Below are 27,055 nucleotides of genomic sequence, written 5' to 3'. Positions count from 1 at the left end.
AAGGGGCAAATTTTTGAAAAAGTCGAATAGGTTATCGATATGTACTTTTTTTGGACTCCAGAATTCATTTGCCAAATTAATAAAATTACCGAAGAATATTCATATTTTACAGTTCAGAGCTATGTTGAGCAATTCTCATCATCAAATAGGTAAAAAATATCGTTTTTCGTAATTTCATTGAAAATCTGTGATTCATTTTCTAAGTCCAATTTGGGGGAGAATCGAGACGTTTCAGGACGATTCGAGAAGAAGTATTCATGCATGTACCATACTATGAAACCTCGTACTACGTATAAGGGATTTATTGCAAATCTACTCAGTTTGGCATTGTTTGGTATGGAAAAGATCAAAGCTGCTAAATTATGTTGGGTAGGTAATGTAAAAAAAATTACTTCCTTTTTTATCATTTTCGGAAAATTCTCCGATGAGTGAAAAATTAAAAACAATTTCGTGCACAATTACCTTTCAAACGATGTATTGGAATACGAAAATCGATTGACGACTTCATTTTTTCGATTTCTGATAGGTAGAAGGTAGGTACCCTAAAAAATGTATTCGTACCACTGTGCGACGATTTTTGTCGATACTTTTGAAAGAACGATTTTCAAAGGTTACAAGTAAATATAAAACTGTTGCCAAAAATTTCGAAAAAATATTTTTTTTTAAAAGTCGAAATATTTTGTTATTTTTTTACGTAGAAAAGATCGAATAAAATTTATTTCTTGCCCACAATCTTACATAGAGAACATATTAAATTACACATATTTCATTGTGCCATCATAAAAAATTAAATTTTCATATTTTTTCAAGCGTCATTATTCTAAAATAATAAATTTTTTCAACATTTTTTTAGAAATTTTTTATTTATTTTACTCACAATCTTCGAAAATTATTTTCTCGAAAATATCAAGAAACATCATCACAGTTTCTTGAAATGTTGTTCTACGTAAAATTAGATATTTTTCAGAATTTTTGAGAATTTTCAATTCTTGCTTTTTCATTGTTATGTTAATTGCAAGCGTTTAAAGTGGTTTTTTTCATCATCAAAAGTGGGAGCACTGATTTTGACGCCGTGGAAAAAATAACTCTTGAAATTCTGATTTAAATTTGAAAAAAATTTGAACCACAAAGTTGATCAGAACAATTTATTGTTACACGGATTTAAAATTTTCATTTTGCAGCCATTTTGAAAATTTTTAAATACGCCTCCTGTCCGGAAAATGAATTTTAGGGACCTTCAGTTTGTGCCATTTCTCATCATTTGACAAATTCTACCAACATTCAAAAAAAAAGGAAAAAATCTACGACTTGTCGTGAAAATTTTGGCTGATTTTTCATGGAATGACCCAACTCGGATGATTTCCAAATAAACACGTTCAGTGTATTTAATAGGCATATTTACGAGTACATGGTACATGATCAAAAAAATTGCCATTAAAAAGAACCAACAAACTCCCGGTTTCAGTCTGGAAATATTGCATCGAGGATAAGCCAAAATATCGCTTTTGAGCTGCTCTAATTACCTGAACATTAAGGGGGTGGTTTAAAAAATAATTACTTATCAAATTTAGGAAAAAGAAACTTATCATGTTTTTTCCTGTTGGCTGTTCTATAACGACATTCAGCATCATTTTGGCATTAAGAAGACTGATAATAATGACAACAGGGTACAACAATTCTGGGCGACCTTTGATTCCCCATACGAACGTGTATACTGTATAGGCTAAAGTAAAGTGCAGCTTTAAATAAAAAACCATCTTCGGCCTCCGAAGGAGGGAAAAAATGTTGACCAACGTGTATAAAAAGTAATTTTCTGTACCGGCTTGGTTCTCTCTTGTCTCTCTCTCGCTGCAGCATGGCAGCAAGAGCATCAGCAAACACGCCGGTAAAATGCGCAATGGAGGCTTAAATCCTAAAGCGTAAGGCATCCATAAATAAAACATTAAATACAAGCTGGGAAATATAGGCTGGCAGGGGAACGAGGGGGCGAGGGGAGGGGGGTAGTGAGGCAATGCGTTCAACGTAAGAACCCGTACTAACAATCATTTAACTTATATGAGAAGTAGTAAACGGACAAAAGCTAAGACCATCCCTAGAGCTTTCAAGTTTCCCTTCCTCCTCCGCATCTGCCTTTTTCTTTCTATTCTAGATTCCTGCTTGTATAGTGTATAGTATAGTGTATAAGGGCCGTATGTCCTATACCCCCTGCTTCGCACCGTACGTTGCCCCTCTGACCCTTATACCCTTATCACGGCGCACCTAAAAACATCGCAACGTGGCGTAGAATTTCGCAAATACCAAAATAACCACCACGCTCTCACGGTAGAGGATTTTAAAAGCTGATGCCTGACCGTTAATGTCTGATCCTTTTTCGTTTTGTTCAACGTCGAGATACTACGCTATACTAAAACGGTACGGCGGCGTGTAAACGTTCTATTTAAGCCCATTACTCGATGTAAACCCTGTTTTTGGTCGTTAACTTCGTAAATGATCTATCTTTACTTTTATATATGTTGTTCTAATTTCGTTTTTAATTAATTAGCATGTCAAAAGAGAAGGATTGCGATTTTTTTCTTGCCTCGTGTACGACGACGAGGTCGAACGCGAAGTGGGGGCGTAATGTCACCAATCCCCCTCCCCCCAGCTCTGGGCTTTGGTTTGTGTGTGCGTGTGTTTCGTTGACGCGAAAAAAGCCCGAAAAGGGGGAGAATACTCGGTCTTTTTGGCTGTGTGTTTGGCCTGGTACTGGTACTGGTACTGGTAGAAGAAATCCTCTTATGCTTTATAGAATTTAATTTAGTAACTTTTTAAACTAAACTGAATCCAAGAAAGTTGGAATTTACTTTTTCTTTTTGCTTGAATGAGCATTTTCGACGGACGAAATTTTAAAACGAACGACCGACTTTTAAATTAATTTCGAATTCAAATCGAGTCCTGGTTATTTTTCAGAATTTATAAATATGATTAATTTCGGGCGTCTTTTTTTTTCTGTATTTATTTCACGACGACGAACGGATTAATTAGATTTTTTTTCACTTTATCGAAGTACGAGTATAATAACAGATGGGTATAGTGGTTCGGTTCGGTGGTAGGTTTATGTGATTTGATAGGTTGATTTTGGAAGGGAGTATGATGCGAAACGATGATATGAGGTGCAATTTGCATGTTTGAACTGTAAAGTTGACAAATATTTTTCAATAAATTTGAAAATTTCGAAAGAGCATTTGAAAAAAAAAAAGATTACATACTTACTGGATGTTCTCTAACGAGTGTCCCAATTTTCCGTGGGATGCCCTGGTGAATTTCAACTTACTCGTAGTTCCTTTTATTTTACGTATTTTCGTTTTTCATCCAACCACCTTTTTTCTTTTTCTTTTTTTGGGGGGGGGGGAGGTTCCCATTCCAGTATCTGTTCTGACAAACCTTTGAACATTTTATCATTATTACCAATCGTTGCCATTATAGTTACTATCCTTCTATATTAAGAATGTACACCCGTCGTGAGTTTACACAGTCTTGCCATGAATACTGCCATCTACAGAACTTTGAACGCGTGTAATGCAAACACCACATTTTCAAAACGTAAAAGTGATCATACAAGTATATTCAAAAAGTAGATAGAAAAAATTCAATTTGACTGTACTTTGATGCAACATGGCTGCATCATTATGGTAGGGGAAGGAGTTGAACAATACAGGAAAGGCGAATAAAGTAGGAACCATGTATGCCAAAAGTCAAAAAAAATTTATCAAAAAATTTTTTTTGAAATTTTTATGGGCGCATCAATTTTTTTCACTGAAATAATAATTCTGTGCTCAGCTCCGGTATGATCAAATTACAGTTGCAGTAAAAAAAAATTGATGCACATGAAAAAATTTCAAAAAAAATTTCTACAGCCCATTTTGGGGGGGTTGCGTACATGGGTCTTCTCTTTTTTTTATGTGCCAATTCCTGTTTTGTTAAGCCCCATCCAGCAAGTTGCAACAAAGTACAGTCAAATTGCAGATTTTTCATCTACTTTCCAAATATATAATCACTTGAGTAGGTATACGTTTTTAAAATTTTGTTTTTGTATTACAAGTGTTTAAAGTAGGGTCAGTATTTATGGCAAGATTGTGTGGGACTACTTTCTTTTTGTAGATGGATTATCGCAAGAATCAAGATGTGACTTTATCTTTATATTAATAGCAAATGAGGTTTATGTGTAACCGTTCGTTTGGAAGAACCGCCAAATGGATTTTGCTTGACGATAGGTATATCTCAAAAAAAAAACTTTTGACCTGTACATGTGCAGGTTCTTATCTAATCAAAAGGTCGAAAAGTTCTGAAGGAAACTTCAAACAGCTTCAAAAAGCTCAAAGAGTTCAATAATACATATATGTATTAAAGCAAAGAGTCCGCGTGAATTTTTTCATAAAAATTGTCACCAAAAAAGTAGTTTTTTTTTTTTGGTGATTTTACTGTAAAATGCAATTACATTGAAATAACTTTTATTGTTCTTCGCTGTCATGATCTTACTCTTTTAATTAACTTTCACCAACACAGTAACATTCTCTTCATTCATTTTGACAGTAGAGGGTAATTGATTCATGTTTAATGACTTCTTTCACCACAAATATTGAAATTAAAACACAATAACTGATAGGAATATCAAAACTTGGACCATAGATATCAAACTCCAAAAGCCTACTAACTGACATACGTATCTAAAAATGGTTATTGAAATTATACATATAGGTATCTACCTTTAGTACCTTTAATTTCCCCTTCAAAAAACAGATAACATATTTTGTTAGTTTGAATTTTATATTAAAATATATAGGTATCTAACATTCAAGATCAATTCATTTGATTCTGAAACAGAGTAGGTAACTTTGATAGCAATCAAATTTCAAAAATATAAAAAAAAATCATTCAATACCTATTATAAAATTTTCACATGCCTGAAAAATATACCTAATCCTTTAAAAATTAATCAACTCAAAATCAATAAAATGTTTGTTCATGATTAAAACATAAACAAACAAACAAAGTAAAAATCATAAAAATTACTTACTTAAAATATCAATAAACAAAAATTATTACTATGCAGTTGGATTTTTTTAGAGTTATAATTGGCATTTGTGTATGTACAGGAAATGATTCAGCATTGCAAATCCAATCTGCGAATACCTTATTAATATGTAGCTTACAAAAAAGATTTATCACAATATGAAACCAGTACATATTAGTAAATTGAACTGGTTTCAACTAATTTTTTGACATGAATTATAAAAATAACCAATTCAATGTTACACCTTCAGATATCCTGCAAAAATATAAATTGTAAATAACTATTAATAAATAACAACAAATAGATCACAAATAAGATTTGTTACAATATGAAACCAGTACATAGTGAATTGAACTGGTTTCAACTAATTTTTTGACTTGAATTATAAAAATAATCAATGTTACACCTTTAAATATATCCTATAAAAATATAAATTATAACTAATTAATCAGTGAATAATAACAATAAATACATCACAAATCAGATCAAATTGATATCACTTCTTGATTGATAGTAGTAGGTATACGGGTTGAAATCTATAAGTTTTTACATACTCATCACATCAGATAAATAAAAAAATAATTATCACATCCAACTCACTCGAGGACAGTAGCCATTTTTCTAACTCATGTTCATGATTAGGTAAATTCGATAAATTCTGAATAGGTAAGGATGAACCAATAATAACTTTCATTGCTGGGTTCTTTCATGGGACTTGATTTTCCTTCTATGTGTAGTTGAAGAACAATTTGGATTCTGATCCACCATACCCGGACAGCGACGATGTAGATGGCATTTATGTACAGTTGCCTGCGGTATAGCTTGTACACATAAGGTGTATTATCACTGTATCCATTTGGCGTAAATTGGTCAGCTACATTATCGTTATCATTTGTGATACTTTCGAAAGTTTCATTGGCAGCAATTTCTATCGATCTGTACATAAATAAACAAAATGATTAATCATTAAGTAGTTGATGAAAAAACACATGGTGTTATCAAATATGTGCCTCGTGAGGGCACAGGTTGTTGTCGCTAGAGGTAGTCTCTAGGTAGTAGCTCGGATCATCAAGAGGAGCCAGTCCCCAAGGACAGATGAGAAGGCGAAGACAACACCAGGGGTATTCTGTGCGTCCACATCGTGCGAGGTGGTAACATGTTGCTGTTTGATGGACTTGGAATCGATAAACATGGCCAGAGCAGAATTCTCCACTTGGTGGAACGACGGGGAGGAGTGGCAAGCTGAAGGCCAAACCTCTACATAAATATGGATTACAAACAAGAATGCATAACAGCTGCAGAACACCAACAACTCACTCGTTCCAGCCCCAGGGAAGCTCAAGAGCTTCAGAGTGAGAAGGTGAATACCAGCGCCTAAAAACTGGCAAATTCAGCTAAGGGAGCAAACCCCAACAGAAAACCATGGTGGAAGGCAATGGGAAACCAACACCATTATATTATCTCCCTAGAATTATATGGACATCAATTCAGCAATGGCCCGAAGTCTCCGTCAGGCTGATCCTAATTCGCCAAGGCAGCCGGATAGGGTGCTAAGAATATGCGGAGTTAAAACAAGGCGGAACAACATCAACATTGCAACCTGGAATGTACGAACTTTGTATAAAATTGGACAACATGCTAGTGTAATTAAACAAGCAGCTAGTCAAATGAAATGTTTACTCGAAAGATTCTATTGATCGCGTACATTCTAAAAAATTGAAGAAAACCATTTATTTACACAAGTTGGTAGATTTTATTCTAAAAAATTAATTTAAAAAATTCAGATGACTCAGATGACTGAATGAACAATTTATGTATTAGGTAGGTACTTACTAGAAAGAAAAAATCAGTTCACCAAACAAAAAAATTTAGCGTAACCCTTATTGAAGATTTCTTCGATTCCTCACTTGGAGGATCCTGCCAAAAAACCACAATTGAAATCAGTATGGCTGTTTCCATCATGAACTAACCTTTCTGAGTATGGTGCTTCATTATAGTTAAGTACGAGATATTTATTCAGATGTTCGGGATCTAAACACATTCGTAATGATCTACTCGATCTATTCCATCGCCGTCAAAATCCAAGACCGCTTTTAGAGTTCTTTATACTGATAGAAAATTTGCAAATTGCTGATGCTTATAGGTGTTTTGAAAATTTTTTCTTCTCAGATACTATTTCGCATTATAATTACGCCAAAATATCAAAAGATATCATCCCTGAAACTGGAGAAATATTTTGGAATAATGGTTGTCAATTTTTTGGTCATTATTTCCAATTTTAAAAAATTGAGGAAAACAGCCAAAAAATTATAAAATTTTTACGGATTTTTGAAATCGACAATAATGACTGAGAATTGGCACCACTGCGTTCCGAAATGTTTTTCCAGTTTCAGGAAATAGATATCGTTTGATATTCTGACAAAATTAATGTAAAATATTTGTGAACAAAAAAGTTTTAATGTGTAAGTTTATTCGATTACAAAGCGATTTGTAAATTTTCAACCTCTCTTTAGGACCCTATGACCCTAAAAGTGGTCTTGGACATTGATGACAATGTACCATAGATCGACTCTCAAATATACTTTCATTTGGGACTGAACTATTTTTCCAAAAACAGGTTAGATAGCGACAGGAACAATAAAAACACGATTTCTTTGAAAATGCGTCCTGTTTGAGGTCTTACATCTCCCCTCCAGAAATACCACCGGTGCTGAAAAGTTTCCTGAATGACTTTAAACTCAAAATGAAAGAGTATGCTGAATTTGGTCGAAATCCGCTAGGGGGGGTAGGGAAGGGAATTCATCCTATTCGACGTAGAGAAACAAATCTGAAAATTGGTTCATACGCAGCACGGAAATCGGTACTTACGTAATTACATTTTTCAAATAAGCAGTTGGATATTCCTCGAACTTTAGCTTTAATTCGTAAGTGGCCTTTTTGAAAATTCGCCTACAAACCGAATCAATTGTAAATTAATTGATTCGTCTGCGAATGATTTACCAAGAAATCAATCAATTAATTTAATCATCAATCGTTCGTAAATGATTCGATTCGATTGTAAACAGTTGGATCAATTGCCTATACAAATGTTTCAAAAAAAGTGAATCAATTCGCGTTTATTAACAAGTGGATATGTTTCAAACGAATTGTTTACGTTTAAAATGTTTAAATTGATTCATTTTTCAGAGAATTGTTCGTTGAAGTATTACTTACATAATTCATTTTAGGGAATCATTCATGAACAAATTGATTAATTTTTTCAAAGAACCATTCGCGAACGAATTGACCAATTCTTCAATTTATGAATCAATTCGTTCGCGAATGATTCACTAAAAATTATTCAATTCGTTCGTGAACGATTCACTTATACGAATCAATTCGTTCGTGAACGATTCACTTATACGAATCAATTCGTTCGTGAACGATTCACTTATACGAATCAATTCGTTCGATTGAGTAAATAAATCGATTTGTTTGCGAACGAGTCTCGTATAGGAATCAATTCGTTCGCGAATGATTCACTAAAAATTGAGTAAATAAATCGATTTGTTCGCGAACGAGTCTCGTATACGAATCAATTCGTTCGCGAATGATCCACTTGAAAATCCAATTCGTTCGCAAATGATTCACCTATAAATCAATCAATTTTGTTCAATTGTCAATCGGTTGTGAATGATTTGATTCGATTCGATTCTCTTCGCTTGAAAACAGATCAATTCCTATACAATCAATCTAAATTACATAATTGATCCGTCTGCGAATGATTCACCAAGGAATGAATTTTTTTAGGATGCTCTTCCAATCTAATTTGGTTTCCTTCAAATCAGCGTGTGGGAGTTCAAAAGGTTCCCTTGCAAATCCTTATAGTCATTTCTTACCACTGCTCTATTTTTCCGCATGACCTTCGTACTGCATTTAGTCCAATATATTCAATTAGCCCACAAACAGGAAAAAGTAGAGCATCGTTTCTATTTCAGTTAAAATATCTTCTTTCGTGTTTCCTACGCATCGCTCGTCATCGTATACTCGAAAATCCATCTTTTTATGCGCACTTACTGTAATGTCGTTAATAAAACTGACATTTTCTCGTTTTTTCCTCTTATTTTTCTTCTCGCACGATTACGAAGATTTTGTCATTTTTTTACTTAACATGTCCTGACCCGCCATCGCCACGAAACAGGCAAAGAAATTTGGTAAAAAGCCGAGTTAAATAGCTGATAGAAGACGAAATAGTGTCTGAGAGGAAAGAAGGTGCAGTGCGGACAAGGGACAGAAAGAAAAATAATGAAGATAGATACTAATTCGCATCATCAATTAAGCTAAGTGTATATTGTATGTTTTTGAGTACGCCACGCCAGCTACCCAAACAACTTTGGTATAGTCGTTGTCACAACACGCCCCTCCCTTCATCTCAGTCCATGTTGTAGCAACGTCAAAAAGTCTCCTTACAAATGCCTTATTATTGCCATGGTGTGGAATACGAATAAGACTAGAGAGAGCTGTGTGGCGTGTGCGAGATGGTTAAGGTTTTTGTCTTTTTATTTAGCTTACTCTCTTTTTACTCCCTTTTAACGTCTCGTCTACTGGCTTTTTATCGCCGCTCTCGAATGATATACTCTTTAATAGTGCTGACACTACAAGATGAACTAACCTTTTAGTATTCCGCTCGTCTACGAGGCAATAAAAACTGTCCCCAGCTGTCCATCGAATATTAGATATTAATTTTCAAAGGACACTTCGGAGAATTTCAAGTTAAGATTTAATTAAATTTTTTCGTCATTTTCACCTTCTTCCTCTTAACCCTCGTGATACTTTCCCCTCTCTCTCGTATCGTTTCCTTTTTTTTTATATATCGACATTCAGATGTAATGTTATTTTTTTGCACGTCTATGTCGTTGTAAAAAGCAATGAAGATACAAAATGGTAGTATTTTTTCTCCTTTTTAGTCCTATAGAGAAGTGAATTTTGGAAAATACCTACGTGTATTTCGTTTTCCTCTGCTTTTTTTTTTAACGTGCATGATGGATACGTATACGTGAAATATTTAAGAAGTATCTCTCTATATGGCATACTTATTACGTAGGAAAAACGTACCTACCTCTATAGAGATCGTAAAAGAAAAGAAGTAGCAAAAAAATATACGTATAAGCGAAAAATTATCGAGCTCTTTTTATGTAATTTCCGGTTCAAAATGATCAGGATTTACGATATCGATATCGAGGTACTCGTTGGTTGAAAAAAAAACCATAGCCAATTACATTACGTCAGAAAGGACGAAACAAATATTTTGACGCACGATGCTGAACGTATAGCACGTTCAGAGAATACATATATACGAGAGGAAAGGTGACGGAAATGGTGGTTAAGAAATTCAAATTGTTTGCTAAGGGTTCTCATAAGTTGTTGGTTGGAGCGTTAGACGTTTAATAATCCTTTAATTGGTTCTAGTGTTACGTGTTATTCGTATAAATTAATTAAAAACCATAGCAAATCTCTCTGGAGAGTGATAAAATCATTTGCCTCGAGTTTAGATTATGTTACAGTATTGTCAACACGGTAATTAGATCTTTATGAAATGGTACTCAACCAGAGAGGTAATCTTAATGAGGTTATGAAGTGTGCAGATTACCTACGGTTTGTATTGTGCTCGAAAATATGTATTATTCGCTTCATTGTTTCTTCGGTATAGCTGAATAAGCAATGAATATCCGCGAGCACTAAGATAATGTTTTCGTTAAGATTTTGAAATTCGAATTTGAATTAAGGTTAGCGTATTTTGGTTTCTATTTTGAAACTGGGATAGAATATCGTTCAAATTGGGATTTAAGGTCTATATACACAGATGAATATTCGAATAGGTGTTGAAACTGAAGCAATAACGGTCTAAAAATTGTGCAAATTATTGAATAGTCTACTTACAGCGCCTTCTTTTCCTCCAATTCGAAATATCAACTGACCAAAGTGGTTATTTTACATATTTTTTGCAAATTTTAAGAAATCTAAATTAGACCTTTTGGTTGTCACCGGTCAGTGTGGGGATCTTGAGCTTCAGTTCCCAAGGAAACTCTCTAGATGTCCGGCGCGGCTTCGATTTGAACAAGAGCTTGATTTTTGCAAAAAGCATACATTGAAACCACCATCATCAAAATTTCAACTGACCAAAGTGATTATTCTACATATTTTTTGCAAATTTTAAGAAATCTAAATTAGACCTTTTTTTAAAGAGATTAATCTTGTATTTCAGTGTATCTTTGGTTTTCAACCAACTTGATCCTTGGAGCCAACGTTGATTATCAATGAGCGAGTTGATAGAGACACCTCGACTCTCAAATGACCAAATCTGCTGGATTCTCTTTGGTATTTACACATACTCGTACTCCATTGAGTGTAGGGTATAATCGAGTTAACGTGCTCGATACGATTGCTAATGAAGGTATCAAATCGAGATTCTGGACCTTTCAGCCATGCGAGAGCACAATCTTGAGAATCTGACTATACTCTGGACTTTGAGACTTCATTTTCAACATTTTAGCGATGTTGAACATGAGATCAACAAGTAGTACAGCACCAAGTAACTCGAGATGATGAACTTTGACTTCGAGGCGACGAGCAATATTGAGATCGATGATGAGGTGTATGATTTGATGTGAACCACTGCACTGTGGGCCTGTTAACTTGTATCACTGAAGCCTATTAATTCAAAGCTGTCGGGCGCGACTGTTGAGTAAGCGTGTGGAACTTGAAGTGAGAACAGGTTTTCAAGGCCTTGATAATATTCTCAAGAACGTTTATTTTGGGAGGTATTTGGTCATCACACTCCAAATCTTGCCGCCATATTTCTTGTAGCAAGATGTTTCCTCAAATTAGGATGGGGTTAGCGAGACCCAGTGGATTGAAGATGCTAGCAATTAATGATGATACCACTCGTTTTGTGAGAGTGATTTTTGAAATATTAGCTGCTTGATGACTGACTCGCAGAACATCGGGAGCTGTGTTGTTAGGATATAAGTAGCACGCTCTAGCGAATAGTTACCATAATCTCGCCTCTGTACATATTTCCCTGTACGTGTTAATTTTATTCAGGTAAATTGATCCAGTTTGAAATATGTCGATAACGTGCTCACACAGAGCTTTGAGTTTTCACAGCCATCAAGATTCAATAACCCACCGCCCTCAACATGGTGACAATTGTCACAAACCGGTTTCTTCCTGCGTTCGCTCCGCAGGAACGAGTGATAGGGTAGGAACAACTCCTGGTACATATGCGTGTATGTTCTGCCGTACATTTGCCGTGTTCAGAAAGTTGCCTACTTTTTTATTTTAAGGGGCAGAAATTTTTGAATAATTTTTGTACAGACCAGAAGCTTGAAATTTTTTGCCCCTTAAATTAAAAGGATAAGCAAATTGCGGTGCACAAGCAAGTTGGACATGGACACACAATTGTCAGTGAGGAGTCAAAATGATTCCACCTAACTTTAACTTGAAAAAAATAAAATATCAGTAAATGTGGAAAATACAAATTTTTTTCTAAAATGTTTGCCCCTTAAAATAAAAAAGTAGGCAAAATGCCTAACATAAGAAATTAATGGTGCAACCTTTACACACCCCCTCTAGATACCACAATGCCATACCATATTTTGTTCTGGCACAGGAAAATTAATTAGTCGATGGCATTTTTTTCATGTTGAGGGTAGATGGATAATAACCAAAGTTCAAATACAGGAACTAGAATAAAAACACAAACAATTTGAATAACGAACGACCCTTTTAATTACGTTCTTTAAAACAATTAAAATATATAAAACAAATAACAAATTAAAATTAGGAGTAGGTATAAAAAATTTAGCCGGCCATGATTATGAATAAGAAGAATATTTTCCTTCTCACAGAGAAGAGAAGAAACGAACATAAGTTTCCTGGTTTGCCACCAGATGGAGTTTACAAAAAAAACAACACCCACCCTCAAACCAGAGAAACTTAGCAATTATCTAATTAAAATATTTGAAAAAAACTACGACAAAAAGGTCGCGAATAACTAATTAAAAAATTTCAATAAAACATTACAAAGTGCATAAACACTCGAACTAAACAGCACAAAGTGTATAAGAAATACTTACTCGAAAAATTAAAATAAAACATCACAACGACCTGCAAAGTGCATAGCACTCGGTTAAAACTGCATTTAAAATACAATATCAGAATGAAAATCATTCGAAAACACATCTTCAAGTAAAATAATAGTAGAAAAAATATCATCAACATAACATGGCAAAAAGATAGATAAAATGCAAATGATAAAATAATCAGTACAAAAACATAAAGTTACACAATCGAGAGAAAACTGGACTAGCCAGAGACTTTGTAAAGACATTGGCGATGTGATCAACAGATCCACAGTGAGACAATTTCAGATTACTTTTCAAAATACTGGACCAGCTAACTAGAGAATTAAACAAAAAGAAACAATATCCAGTAGTAGATTTACGATGTACAATATCAGCAGCCCAATCTGCATCAGCAAAACCAGTCACAATTGAGCAAACATTACTAAACGAATAACGTAAACGAAAATTGATAGTGCATTTCAAATATTTCAGCACTCTGATAAGATGTGCCTTTCCTTGGAAATGGCTCAATTATCCAACAGAGTAACAAATATCAGGATGAGAACCCAACATGATGAACATCAGACAGCCCAACAGCTGTTTGTATGGAAGTTTGGTTAATTGGCTTGGAGATTCTACAGGTTTCAGTTGCAAATTTTTCTCCATAGGAGTATCGATTCTGGAAACATCAGTAATTCTAAAACGAGAACACACTTTATTGATCAGTGAAGCTTGATTTAAAGAAGCACATCTATTGAACTGATCACATTCTACTGAAATTCCTAAAAAATCTCCAATATTACCAACACTAGACATTTCAAAACTAGAACACAACTCTGATTTCACCAAATTAACCAGATCATCATCACCTACAATCATAAAATCATCAACATAGACTACAAAATAAACAACTCTTCCATTAATCTCAATAATTTATAGAAACAACTGTCAGCTGAAGACTGAACAAAGCCCATGGAAAGTAGCTTTTCATGCAAAGTATTATTCCGAACCTTAGGAGCCTACCTATAAGTCCATACAATACCTTACGAACTAACACAACATACTCATTGGGATCACAATCAAAATCGAAACCATCAGGAAATTCCATAAACAACTCCTCATTCATTTCTCCATACAGATAAGCACCTTTGATATCCATCTGAACAACCGTATAGTCCAATTGGACAGCCGAAGCAAGCAATAAACAAAAGGTAGTGAGCTTAGCAACTGGTGAATGAGTATCTTGAGCCTCAATGTCTGTCTGCTCAAAGTCACGAGCAACTAACCTTGCCTTAAAAACAAAACCACTCTTCTTTGTAAAAATCCAACGAGAGGATATCACCTTACAATCCTTAGGGCGAGGAACAACTTGAAATTGTAAGCGTTTTTCTGTCTTTTTTATGCGTTTTTCGCAATGCAAATGTTTTTTTTTTTTTTTTTTTTTTTTTGATACAAATAATCTATGTGCTACCTACAATCACGTAGTACTAAATATACTACTTACATTTTGTTGGTGAAAATGATGAAAATTAGTCCTACAAACGATAACAATTCCTCCAAATCTAATTTCACTGGAAATTCTGAAGCCTCAAACCAGGTTTTTCTAATTTCTTCAAAACTTCAAATTTTTTCCACCAGGTGCAAAAACTGATTAAGGTGGTTAAAAATTCAGTCGTGGCTTAATCTCAGCCTGTTCAACAAGTTTATTTACATTTGCGTCGATTTAATGGCGGACACCTCGTGTGTGTTTTTTCATAAACGTTTTTTAATGGTGAAAAAAATTTCAAAAATTTCCCTTCGAGGAGTGCATTTTTGGGGTTTTGAATTTTTTTCTTATGCTGGAAAGTATTCTGGTTTTTAAAAAAATGGCCTCAACAAAAACAACACACATTGAAGATGTCTACCCGGAAATCTGCCCAAGTTAAAGTAGGCCTAAACTAATTTAAAGATGTCCGAGAATAAGCAATAACTCAATTTTTAGAAATCCAAATGAATTTCTGTGCCTTCTGCAGAATCCCAGAAATCTTGAAGAAATCGAAAATTATAGGTAGGAAATTCCAGAACAGAGGAGTTGATATCTTATAGCTACAGTGTTAACTTTCATCATTTTTACTGAATAAATATTTTAGGGAATATGTGAACGAAACTTTCTTGCAATCAGTATCTGGTGGCTTCATTTTTTCTTTCATCAAGGATACGCTAATTTGCCAGAGATTTCAATTTCTGGAATTTAAAATATGAAAAACCTCTTATTTTAACGCTGAAATAGTACAAAAATACGCTTCATATTATGTATTTTGCCTGCAAGGCCTATGAAGAGTACCCATGTTGAGTGTGTGCGTATTTTACGTGCAAAAAAAAGTTCCTGTGCATGAGCCCTTTACGACTGGGTTTACTCGTATATTAATGTGCCTAGCTGCCTATCTAAAAATGAATGACTTTCGAAGAGTGTGAATGGAGAAAAAGAAATTAATAACGATATGTGAGTAATTCCATCAGGTGGATGGACGTCGAGAGATCAACTGATCAAAAAAAGCTAAAAAAGGGATTCGTAGATCTTTCAATGTGTAAAAGATGATATCGTGCAGTGTTTTTCTTTCAAAATAAAAATAATAACGTCGAAAGGGAAGAAGAAAAAAGTGCATTGTTTTACTTTCAAGTTTATTAAATCAAATTAGATATATGTAGCATGATTCAGTGTAATTTATTCGTTTAAATGTATATTATACTTCATACCAGCATCATCAACATTTCGTCATTGAGGGGTACTATTTCCGGTACCTATTCTTATGCGTTGACAGCACTACGCTGGAATGTGGTCTCAACATCGTTATGTTACGATGGTCTAAAATCGAATTGAATTTTTCTCTGAAAAATAATGTCTTCATTAGAACCTTCGTAAGAAGTAGAAATTTTACTCACAAACTTGATACAGTAAGCGCCGCTTAATGTGATCGGATTGGGACCAAGTGGTTGATATTCTATTAACCGAATTATTCCAATAAACGAACAATTAAAAATTAAAAAATAGGTATGATTTTTATTGGCAAAAAATGGTACTTTTTGGCAATTTTGGGAAAATGAGCGAGGCTTTTGATAATTTGTGAAAAAAAATGACAATCTGTAGCAAAATTGCAAATACTCTTTTCAAAAAGCAAAAATGAGGCAATTTTGGGAATTATTGGCAAAGTAATGACACTTTTTCGTAATTTTTCTCAAAACGTGAGAATTTTTTTGCATTTTTTAGGTAAGAGAACGATAATCTTTTTGAAATTTTTGACTATTTCAATAATAAAAAAAATTAAAAATATGGATTTTCTGATAATTTTTGGCAAAATGCTAGATCATTGAACACTTGTTGGAAAAAAGTGGGCTGTATTGGAACTTCTTACAAAAAGCCGAGAATTTTGACAATTTCAGCAAAAAACAAGATAATCTTCGTTGAAAATGGGAGATTTTTTTCCAATTTTTCGATTAAAAAATGACTTTTTTTTTGGTTTTTTACAAAAAGTATTCCTATTTTATTGATCTTTGTTGCTTTTTGAAAAATTTCCAATTCCATTAACCGACTTCATTCACCTTCAATTACCACATAAAGCGAAATTCTTTCAATGTAAAAAGATACAACCGTTCTGTCCCAACGACTTCCCATTCTATTAAGCGAATTATTCTAATAACCGCAATGATAATAAGCGGCGCTTACTGTATAGGCATATGCGATTTATAGCATACCCTTTGCTGTATCCAGAATTCGGACTTGCTGCTACCACCGTTAGATTTGTTGGTAAATTAGCGATTTCAGCATGCAAATTGGCAGGATGAGGCTCGGTGCCCAGATTGAATACAATAATGTATTTTGATCGACGAAAAGTTCTGTAAAATGATGTTCACGTCGTGTGAAAGTTTTAATCGGCTTATTATTTTTAATAAATTAATCACTTGGTCGAGGTTTAATTACCGTGTAAATGCCAGCACCCATTTTGATATCGCGTACATTTTTAAGTCTCCAAATTTTAGTGTGTCAGTTTTTCGAAGAGAAACTAGATCTTTGAAGTAGTACAGTGTACTGTTTTTATTGGCTAATTGTTCTTTTACGTTTGAATTATAATAATTAGGATGTACTGGTACCCATGGTTTGTCTCCGGAAGTGAAACCTGTCACGAAAAATTCGATCATCAATGAAAACACTCTCACAACGAAAAAAAAATTCAAATTCCGAATATCGACCATAATTAGAAAGTGAAACTGACCTGCATTCAAGGAATCGTCCCATTGCATAGGTAAACGAAAATGATCCCTTTCAATCATCAGATTCTTGCTGGGTTTTGGTGCAAAATCGAATTCTTCTTGACTGGTCTCCTCTCCGTACCAAATTAAAGCTGCTCCAGGTAACATGGTAACAAGAGTCAATAAAATTGAATTATATTCCTTATTGAAATAGAAGAAAATTCGTCCATGGTCGTGGTTTCCCAACTGTTGGAATAAAAAATTCATTAAACGAGGAGGGCTAATAATCGTGGAACGATTCACAAGCTGATGAAAATTTTTCAATGATATTTTACCGCCCAGTTCGAGGTAGCTCCTTCGGGTAATTTCTTAATCCATGTGTTCAAAAATTGGATCATCTGTTCAGCATCTAAAAACTTCCTGAGTGTTGTCAGTAGATAATTGTAAGGATAATGAGCCGCTGGGGCGCTCTTCGTTCCGTAGTATTTCATTTTGTTGTCAACCGTAGTGTAAACTTCACCAAATGCAGCCCTAATTAGTCAAATGAGATCACCTTTTGTTATGCTCATCATACTTTTTTTTTGTTGAAAAATTTGAGCGTATTGATGGATTTTCTAGATTTATACTCACGTTTCACGTTGCCTCTTATTTTCACGATCATACTGTCTGAAGAACAGGTATAATTCATGCAAGAACTTGAAAGTATCCGGATGATGAAGTCGAGGAGTTTCTGTGTCGTCCTCTGCCCATACTACTTTTATGAGTGATTCTGTGTCGATGTCATCTCTAAGTGAGGGATCTTCCATGAAACATTCTACAGCGTCTAATCGAAAAGCAGCGACGCCTTTGTCCAGCCAGAATTTCATCATATTCTGGAGAACATAAAAAAATTGTCAATGTTAAATTATACCTAAATCTTACAGTGGGTACTTTTGCTAGACAGACACATACTTTGAGTTCGGTTTTAAGTTCTTCGTTATTTAAATTGAGATCTGGCTGTTTCACTAGAAACTGATGCAGGTAGAATTGCTTCCTTTTTTCATTCCAAGTCCAAGCTGAACTGGGCGTTTTGAAGTCGAATAAACTTCTCTGTAACATCATCGTATAAATTAATTACCTTATGAACAAAATAGAATGTAGGTATATGTTTTCGATTGTTTCTGTATTACTGAGCGGAAAACCTATCATTGAGGATTTATGAATTGGTCCCAAATGCGAACTCAGTCGATTCTTGAGTTATATGAAATGAGACGTCACTTTCCTGAGGAAAATGATCATCTGATCATATCTGATTTGATCTGAGGAATGCCCAGACCTGATCAAATCTGGTGGTCAGATCCTATCAGGTCTTCCCTAATTTGATCTGACAAGTCTGGTTCTAAATTTTTTTCGTGATTTTTTTTCATTGAATATTTAGTGGTAATTTCGAAGTCATTTTAATTAAATTTTTTGCAGCCAATTTGAATAGGTACCTACAGGTACATACCTACTTACATTTTTTTGTAAACATTTCAAATGACTTCTTCCTCGGTGATGTGGAATTTGATTTTCAATTAGGCAATGACGATTTTTTTTAGAATTTTTTTAAATGAACTTATTTCCATGATTTTCATTGATTTTTTTTTTAGGTGATTGTATGAATTAATTTTTTTACGAAAATTCCAAATAGATCTTCTGTCACTATTACGTGTATTTCAAATGAGTTTTATTGGTTTGCGATTTTTTTTTGATCGTTGAGGTGGTGAGAAGGGGGTAATTCTGTGATGATTTTCTTTTGTTACCTACGAGTATATTTCAATTTTTTTTTTTTCAATTATTTCAGAATAATGTTTTTTGGCGGTGATTTAGAATTTGACTTACTTACTGCTTAATTTTTGGATTCTCGATTTTGTGAATGATTTTTTGTCGCATTGAATTCTAGCGAATGTTCTTTGGGATGATTGGAAATCATTTGTTTCTGGTTTCAGATATGTTTTCTCTTTGTAACTTCAATAAGTAATTTTGAATAAATTTTTTTGCTGATTTTTTAGAATGTAAGTATTATGTGCTGGTGATGATGATTTAGAATTTAGTTTTTACAATTCAATTCAGAATTTTTTAGATTTCAATTAATTTTTTCTGTGGTGAGTGCAAAACGAGTAGGTATTCTCAATGGACTTTTTCTCAACAGTGTTGGATTTCAAATGAGTTTTTAGTATTGTGAATTGGAGTCGAAGTGGTGATCAAATTATTTGTTTATGATTTCAAATGCCTACATCTTTTTGTGTTGATTTAGAATAATTTTTTCTGATATAATCATGTATAATGCCCCTCTCCACAGAAAATGGTGATTTTTTTTGGTTTTGTTCTCTGAAGCTTTCTTACGTGTTTTTTCTTCACCAGTTCACGTTTTTAGGCTTGCAATCCTTGCGAATGTTTGATGACGAGTTCTTTGTTAGTATGTACTAGACATACAACTTACCCAATTATTTGGTGGAATTGGATTTCCATTTCTATCGTAGCCTATCGGATCAACCCATACATAGTAGTTCGTATATGGATCCACTCTATTTACAGATTTTTCGAACCATTTGTGCTCATCGCTGCTGTGATTAATTACTAAATCCATGACGAAGTTGAGATCTGTAGGAATAGCCCATTAAAAGCATATTAATATTACTCGAATCAACCTTCGAATAGAAGATGTGTAATTTTTTACCTCGTTTTTTCATTTCTCTCATCAATTCCTCGAAATCTTCCATTGTACCATAAAGAGGATCGATTCCATAATAATCAGATACATCGTAGCCTCCATCAGCCTGTGGTGAAGTGCAGAACGGCGTCACCCAGATAGTTTTTATTCCAGTATCGGCAATGTAGTCCAGTTTGGAAGTCAATCCTTTGAAATCTCCAATGCCATCTCCATTGCTATCCATGAACGATTTCAGGAAGATGCCATAGGTGAGATCGTGCTTCCACCAAGTTCTGTTTGTAGCCCAGCAACTCGATATTAAAAACGATAACGTTACAGTGATTTGAACGAATTTCATTTTCATTTTTTTCACGATTGTAATTACGACACTTTGACTTAAATGAACAGGTAAACGAATCCGAATGATGATTTTGGAAATAATTATACTTTCTTTTATACAATCAAATTCGAGTGTTCATTGATAATTTTTCAAAAATAGTTGTCGATGATTTTCTCTACGTGCAATGGGGTAAGTACCTGGTACGGATTTTTTTTTTCGAGTAATAGAAATGTTAAATCTGTAAAGTGGAGTTTTATTTTTAGGTAATATGTAGTAATGAATTACGGTGTCGTTACTTGATGCATATGAGTACCTACCTAATAGTAGAAATCTTGAATGTGAAGTGTATTAGCAATGAAATGCACTTCACTTTCAAGATTCCACTATACCTACTACCTAGGTATAACGACATCGTGATTCATTCTTTTCAAGACAAAACTCCACTTTGCATATAGAACAATGAACATCTTTGTATGTAACTCGAAAATGAAATCCGTACCAGGTACCATTAGAATTGCATCATCGTAGCATTGAAAAGCAGAGAAATTCATCAACGAAATCTATTAATTGGAAAATTATCAGTAAACACTCGAATTCAATGGTATAATAAAAGAAAGTGTAATATTTCCACCATCATCATTCGGATTCATTCGTGTCATTTTTTCTACGAATAATTTTCTTAATATCTTTTTTATTTTATGATTTTTGGTTGAAAAAAAAAGACAAATTGTGAATTTAATTTCGAGAGATTTTGGACCTCTTTCTTCGGATAATCCATCTGGCCAAAATTGGTAGGAAATTTTTAAATGTTTCCTCAGCTTATCTGCACTTTAAGGGTTTTACCTACACTTATTCGTTTCGATTAATTATTGATGAACCTTAATAATCGAATCATGAGCTATTTTTGATCCCACACACCCCGATTGATCATGCTCGAAATGAAAAGTTTGGCTACACTTTGAAATTATCTTCACCTTAGTTTCAAAATTCGACGAGTGCATTTTCAGGTCTCTATATTGTCAGCGGTGGAGAGTGGCGGTGGGGGGGGGCACCTTAAATTTGGTACACGTAAATCTCTCCAAGAGCCCATTTTGGGCATGGAGACATTATGAAATTAGAATCAAAACCAGTATCATTGATTACTTACTCAAACTTTGAATGCATTTATAATTAAAGATGTGATAACTTTTATCCACTAATAATTTCCTTCAACTGGCCTACTTTACCTCCTTATCTCTATACCTTAACTTCCTCCCAAATTAAAAAAAATCAATAGAAATGTAGGTAGGTAGTTAATTGCGATTTTTTTTTCCAAATTCGGTATATTTACGGCGCAGTTTTTGCTTTTTGACCAAAACATACAAAGAAGCATGGAAATTAGCCAATGGAGATGAAAATCATTGCGATTAAAGAGTCTTGAAAAAAATGGTAAAAAATAACACGATTCACTTAGGAGGGAAGGTAGCAAGGTCATTTATTGAAATGTGTTCTAGAAAAAATTTGAATAAGGAGGCTGAATAATTTTTAAAACCTCTTTCGTGCAAGTATAAAATGAGAAAAATTTTGTATATTGTTTGATGATACTCGTATTTTATACCTGTTCAAAGTGTTTTTTTTTTCATATTTATGAACTGCATTTTTTTAGAATTTTTGGGGAGAAGCGTGTTCTGAAGATGGAACTTTAAAAACGGATTCGTGTGTTTTAATGCGTGAAAAATGATATTGTGCAGTGCTTTGTCTTTCAAAAAAAAAAGTCCTAGGAGATTCATTTTTTGTACGTCATATTAAGAAAAAAAAACAAGAATTAATGTACTTCCAAATTTATTGAATCAAATTACAGGATCATACTAATTATAATGCAATTTATTCGTTTGAATTTATTTTATTACTTATTGGCCGGACCTTTTTATGACTTATTTACACGGACTGCTGTTGAGCTACTACTGCATCATCAACATTTCGCCATTAAGGGGCACTATTCCAGGTACCTATTCTCATGTGGACAGCACTATGCTGGAATGTGGTCTCAACATTGATACGTTTCGATGATCTAAAATCGTATTGAATTTTTCTCTGAAAAATGATACCTTCATTAGAACCTCATCCTAAGAGGTAGGAATTATATTCAAAAACTTGATATAGTTAGGCCCATGTGATTTATTGCATACCCTTTGCTGTATCCAGAATTCGGACTTGTTGCTACCACCTCTAGATTTGTTGGTAAATTAGCGATTTCAGCGTGTAAATTGGCTGGATGAGGCTCAGTGCCCAGATTCATTACAATTATGTATTTTGATCGACGAAAAGTTCTGTAAAATGATGATTACGTCATGTGAAAGTTTTCATCAAAGTATTATTATTTTTAATAAATTAATCACTTAATCGAGGTTTAATTACCGTGTAAAAGCCAGCACCTATTTTGATATCGCGTACATTTTCAAATCGCCAAATTTCAGTGTGTCAGTTTTTCGAAGAGAAACTAGATCCTTGAAGTAGTTCACTGTACTGTTTTTATTGGCCAATTGTTGTTTTACGTTGGAACTGTAATAATTGGGATGTACTGGTACCCACGGTTTGTCTCCGGAAGTGAAACCTGTTGCGAAAATTTCGATTTGAAATTAACATGGACTTTTTGCTACGTTATGATCCAGGGATGTAAAATGGGATGATCAAAAAATAAATATTCATCAGATAGAAATTCTGAATATTGATCGTTATAGAAAATGAAACTGACCTGCATTCAAGGAATCGTCCCATTGCATAGGTAAACGAAAATGATCCCTTTCAACCATCAGATTCTTCTTGGGGTTTGGTGAAAAATCAAACTCCTCTTGACTGGTTTCTTCTCCGTACCAAATTAAAGCGGCTCCAGGTAACATGGTGACGAGAGTCAATAAGATTGAATTATATTCCTTATTGAAATAGTAGAAAATTCGTCCGTGGTCGTGGTTTCCCAACTGTTGGAATGAAAAATTCATTATACGACGAGGGCTAATAATTATGGAGCGATACACGAGGTGGTGAAATTTTTCAAATGATATTTTACCGTCCAATTCGAAGTAGCTCCTTTGGGTAATTTTTTAATCCATTGGTTCAAAAATTGGATCATCTGATCGGCATCTAAATACTTTCTGAGCATTGTGAGTAGATAGTTATAAGGATAATGCGTCACTGGGGCGTTCTTCGTTCTGTAGTATCTCATTTTGGTATCAATTGGAGTGTAAACTTCACCAAATCCAGCCCTAATTGGTAATTTGAGATCACATTTTTTATTCTGGTTATATTAAAATGGTGAAATCAAATGCAAAAACTATCTTGCAATCAGCGATTAGCTGATGGTTTGCTTAACTTACGTTTGACGTTGCTTCTTATTTTGTCGGTCGTACTGTCTGAAAAACATGTATAATTCGTGCAAGAACTCGAAAGTATCCGGATGATGAAGTCGAGGAGTTTCTGTTTCCTCCACTCCAAGTACTACTTTTATGAGTGATTCTGTGTCGATGTCATCTCGAAGTGAGGGATCTTCCATGAAGAATTCTACAGCATCCAATCTAAAAGCAGTAACGCCTTTGTCCAGCCAAAATTTGATCATATTCTGGAGTATAGGCACAACAACGAATTTTTAATGTTGAATCATGATTTATGAATAATATTCCAATAAGCAAATTGAGGTCAGGAAATATAGGCACTGAAAATATCATTTTGTAAGACAGACAGTATACACACTTACTTTGAGTTCAGTTTTAAGTTGTTCATCACGTAAATTGAGATCTGGTTGTTTCACTAAAAACTGATGCAGGTAGAATTGCTTCCTTTTTTCATTCCAAGTCCAAGCTGAACTAGGTGTTTCGTAGTCGAATATACTTCTCTGTAACATTATCGTAATTATTAATTACTTTATGACCAAAATTGAATTACGTTTTCGTTGCTGGCATTATCTGCCTTTGAAATTGTAATTTTTTGGGCAAAAATTTCTCGATATGTCTAAGCTAGAAAATCATCAGTGAGAATTATGAATTGTTCCCTAATCCAAACCTGGTTGATCCTTGAGTTATGGGACAAAAATTATTTTCATTTGAATAAAAGTAGTAGGTATTGTAGGTACATTCTACTTAATGATTTATAAAAAAGATCTAGAAATGAAAAATCAGCTTCAAGTTGATATGGTGAACTTGGCAACTAAATGCAACCATCAACCAATATGGTGAAAGCAAATTAATGTAAAAACCATCTTGCAACCAGCACTGATGGCATGTTTGTGATGATTGCGTTGTCGTATGCTAGCAAAAAACATTGACGGTTCAATGTCAATTTTTTTTTTTTAATTTAGATTACCCAATTTTTTCTTTTGATGATTTTTGAAACAATAGAGGAGTATCGATATGACCATTTTTTAGCACCAGACAGTTATTTGATGAAACACTCTTAAAATATTGCAATAAATGCCCCAAATACGAAACCGTGGTTAGTTAACCCAAAATGACAATTTTTTGGGCTCCAGGGATCCCCAAAGTTGCGAATAAAAAAAGAATTTTTGGAACCACTGAGTATCTTTTTCAAAAACTTTTTTAGCATAAAATATCTACTACATTATACGAGGCAATTTTTCCATTTTCGACCCTCGGGGGCCGAAATTGGGGGGCGCCATTTTAAACCTACCCTCATGAACCCTGCTAAAAAGTTTTTTTACAGTTTTTTAGTATCAAAAGACGACCTCCATCCAACCAAATTTTAAGCTCGATAAAATTTTTCGTTGGTACTCAAAAATCCAATTTTCCAATTTTTCGTAATTTGGATATTTTAGGAACCCCTGGAAAACTATAAACCTGCAATTTGCGCCTAACGTAACGTTTTGAGGTATATGTTCAATTATCTAGGTGAAAAACTGTAACTAAGGTCCCTCCCCCACTTTGGGCACCCCTAAAAAAGGCGTTTATGCTTATTTTTTCAAATAAATTGAAGAATTTACATTTGTAACCTATACTAGCAAGTCCTCGATGATTTTTCATTTGATTTTTCCTGTAACATTCATAATTGAGGTTTTTTGGGTCAAATTCTGAGATTTTACTCTTCGAAAAAACGTTGAAGTCGCGTTTTCATGATTTCAACGAAGTAAAATCTCAGAATTGGGCCCAAAAAAGCTCAATTTTGAAAGTTACTGGTAAAATCGAATGAAAAATTATCGAGCTCTTGCTTGTGTGTTTCAAATACAAATTCTTAAATTTATTTGAAAAAATGTGCATAAACGCCTTTTTTAGGGGTGCCCAAAGTGGGGGCTCTGAAAAAAAGGGTTCAAAATTACGAATATACAGAGATCTTAATTAAACTTTTTCACCTAAATAATTGAATATATGCCTCAAAACGTTACGTTTGGCGCAAATCGCAGGTTTCTAGTTTTCCAGGGGTTCCCAAAATATCCAAATTACGAAAAATCGGAAAATTCGATTTTTTAGTACCTACCAGCTCAAAACTTTATTGAGCTCAAAAGGTCTTTCAGATACTAATAAACTGTAAAAAGCTTTTTAGCGGGGTTCAAAGGGGTGGGTTCAAAATGGTGGTTCCCAGTAGGATTTTTCCAGAACAGCGTTGAAGTAACCAAGTATAGGTATATTTTTTGTGATTTTTAAATACGTTTTTTCGTGTTGATTTAGAATTAATTTTTTCCTGATCTGATCATGTATAATGCTCCCCTCCCAGGAACATGGTATTTTTTTTCTTTTGGTTTTTTAAGCTTTTTCCCTTGTTTTTTCCCTCATTAGTTCACGAGGTTTACAAGCTTCGTAAATGTTTGATGGCGAGTTCTTTGTTACTTTCCATATAACTTACCCAATTATTTGGTGGAATAGGATTTCCATTGCTATCGTACCCTTTCGGATCAACCCATACATAGTAGTTCGTATATGGCTCCACTCTATTTACAGATTTTTCGAACCATTCGTGCTCATCGCTGCTGTGATTAATCACTAAATCCATGACGAAGTTGAGATCTGTAGGGATACGTCCATTATAAACACAGTAATATTACACAAATCAAACTTCTCGAATAGAAGATGTGTAATTATTTACCTCGTTTTTTCATTTCTTTCATCAACTCCTCGAAATCTTCCATTGTACCATAGATGGGATTGATTCCACAAAAATCAGATATATCGTAGCCTCCATCAGCTTGCGGTGAAGGGTAGAATGGTGACACCCAGATAGTTTTTATTCCAAGATCGACGATGTAATCCAGTTTGGAAGTCAATCCTTTGAAATCTCCAATTCCATCTCCATTGCTGTCCATGAACGATTTCAGGAAGATACCATAGGTGAGATCGTGCTTCCACCAAGTTCTGTTTGTAGCCCAGCAACTCGATATTGAAAACGATAACGTTACAGTGATTTGAATTAATTTCATTTTCATTTCTTTCACGATTAACATTAAGACACTGTGACCTAGAAGAATAGTTAATGAATCCGAATGATGATAGTGGACATGGCGATACTTTCTTTTATACAATTGAATTCGAGTGTTTATTGATAATCGTTGGATTAGAGTTGATGATGTTTTCTGCGTTTTACATAATTCTAAGATGGTACCTGGTACGAATCTTACCCATTTTCGTGTTACAAAAATGTTAAATCTGTGAAGTGGAGTTTTGTCTTGAAAAATAATGAAT

The 27,055-nt window shown here is 34.1% G+C and overlaps 3 protein-coding genes across 4 annotated transcripts in view; 1 reads left to right on the top strand and 2 right to left on the bottom strand.

Annotated features, from left to right (window-relative positions):
* LOC135841264 (nephrin-like) overlaps positions 1-27,055 on the top strand; it is a 1,354,679-nt gene that overhangs the window by 1,031,013 nt on the left and 296,611 nt on the right. The window lies entirely within an intron of this gene.
* LOC135841471 (maltase A1-like) lies at positions 15,797-20,501 on the bottom strand. The gene is made up of 9 exons (XM_065358440.1): positions 20,084-20,501; positions 19,847-20,007; positions 18,337-18,474; positions 18,016-18,257; positions 17,721-17,916; positions 17,409-17,631; positions 17,117-17,312; positions 16,891-17,031; positions 15,797-16,026 (listed from the first exon to the last, which is right to left on the bottom strand). Exons 1-9 carry the CDS (start codon positions 20,418-20,420, stop codon positions 15,927-15,929), a joined length of 1,734 nt encoding a protein of 577 aa, XP_065214512.1. The 5' UTR covers positions 20,421-20,501; the 3' UTR covers positions 15,797-15,926.
* LOC135839967 (maltase 1-like) lies at positions 22,565-26,853 on the bottom strand. Its single transcript, XM_065356256.1, has 8 exons — positions 26,463-26,853; positions 26,223-26,383; positions 24,127-24,264; positions 23,750-23,991; positions 23,443-23,638; positions 23,131-23,353; positions 22,794-22,989; positions 22,565-22,705 (listed from the first exon to the last, which is right to left on the bottom strand). Exons 1-7 carry the CDS (start codon positions 26,815-26,817, stop codon positions 22,811-22,813), a joined length of 1,494 nt encoding a protein of 497 aa, XP_065212328.1. The 5' UTR covers positions 26,818-26,853; the 3' UTR covers positions 22,565-22,705; positions 22,794-22,810.

The sequence above is a fragment of the Planococcus citri genome, chromosome 3, assembly GCF_950023065.1.
Source record: "Planococcus citri chromosome 3, ihPlaCitr1.1, whole genome shotgun sequence".
Taxonomy (NCBI): domain Eukaryota; kingdom Metazoa; phylum Arthropoda; class Insecta; order Hemiptera; family Pseudococcidae; genus Planococcus; species Planococcus citri.
The sequence above is the reverse complement of the archived record's forward strand: the minus strand, read 5'-3'. Positions and strand labels throughout refer to the sequence as shown.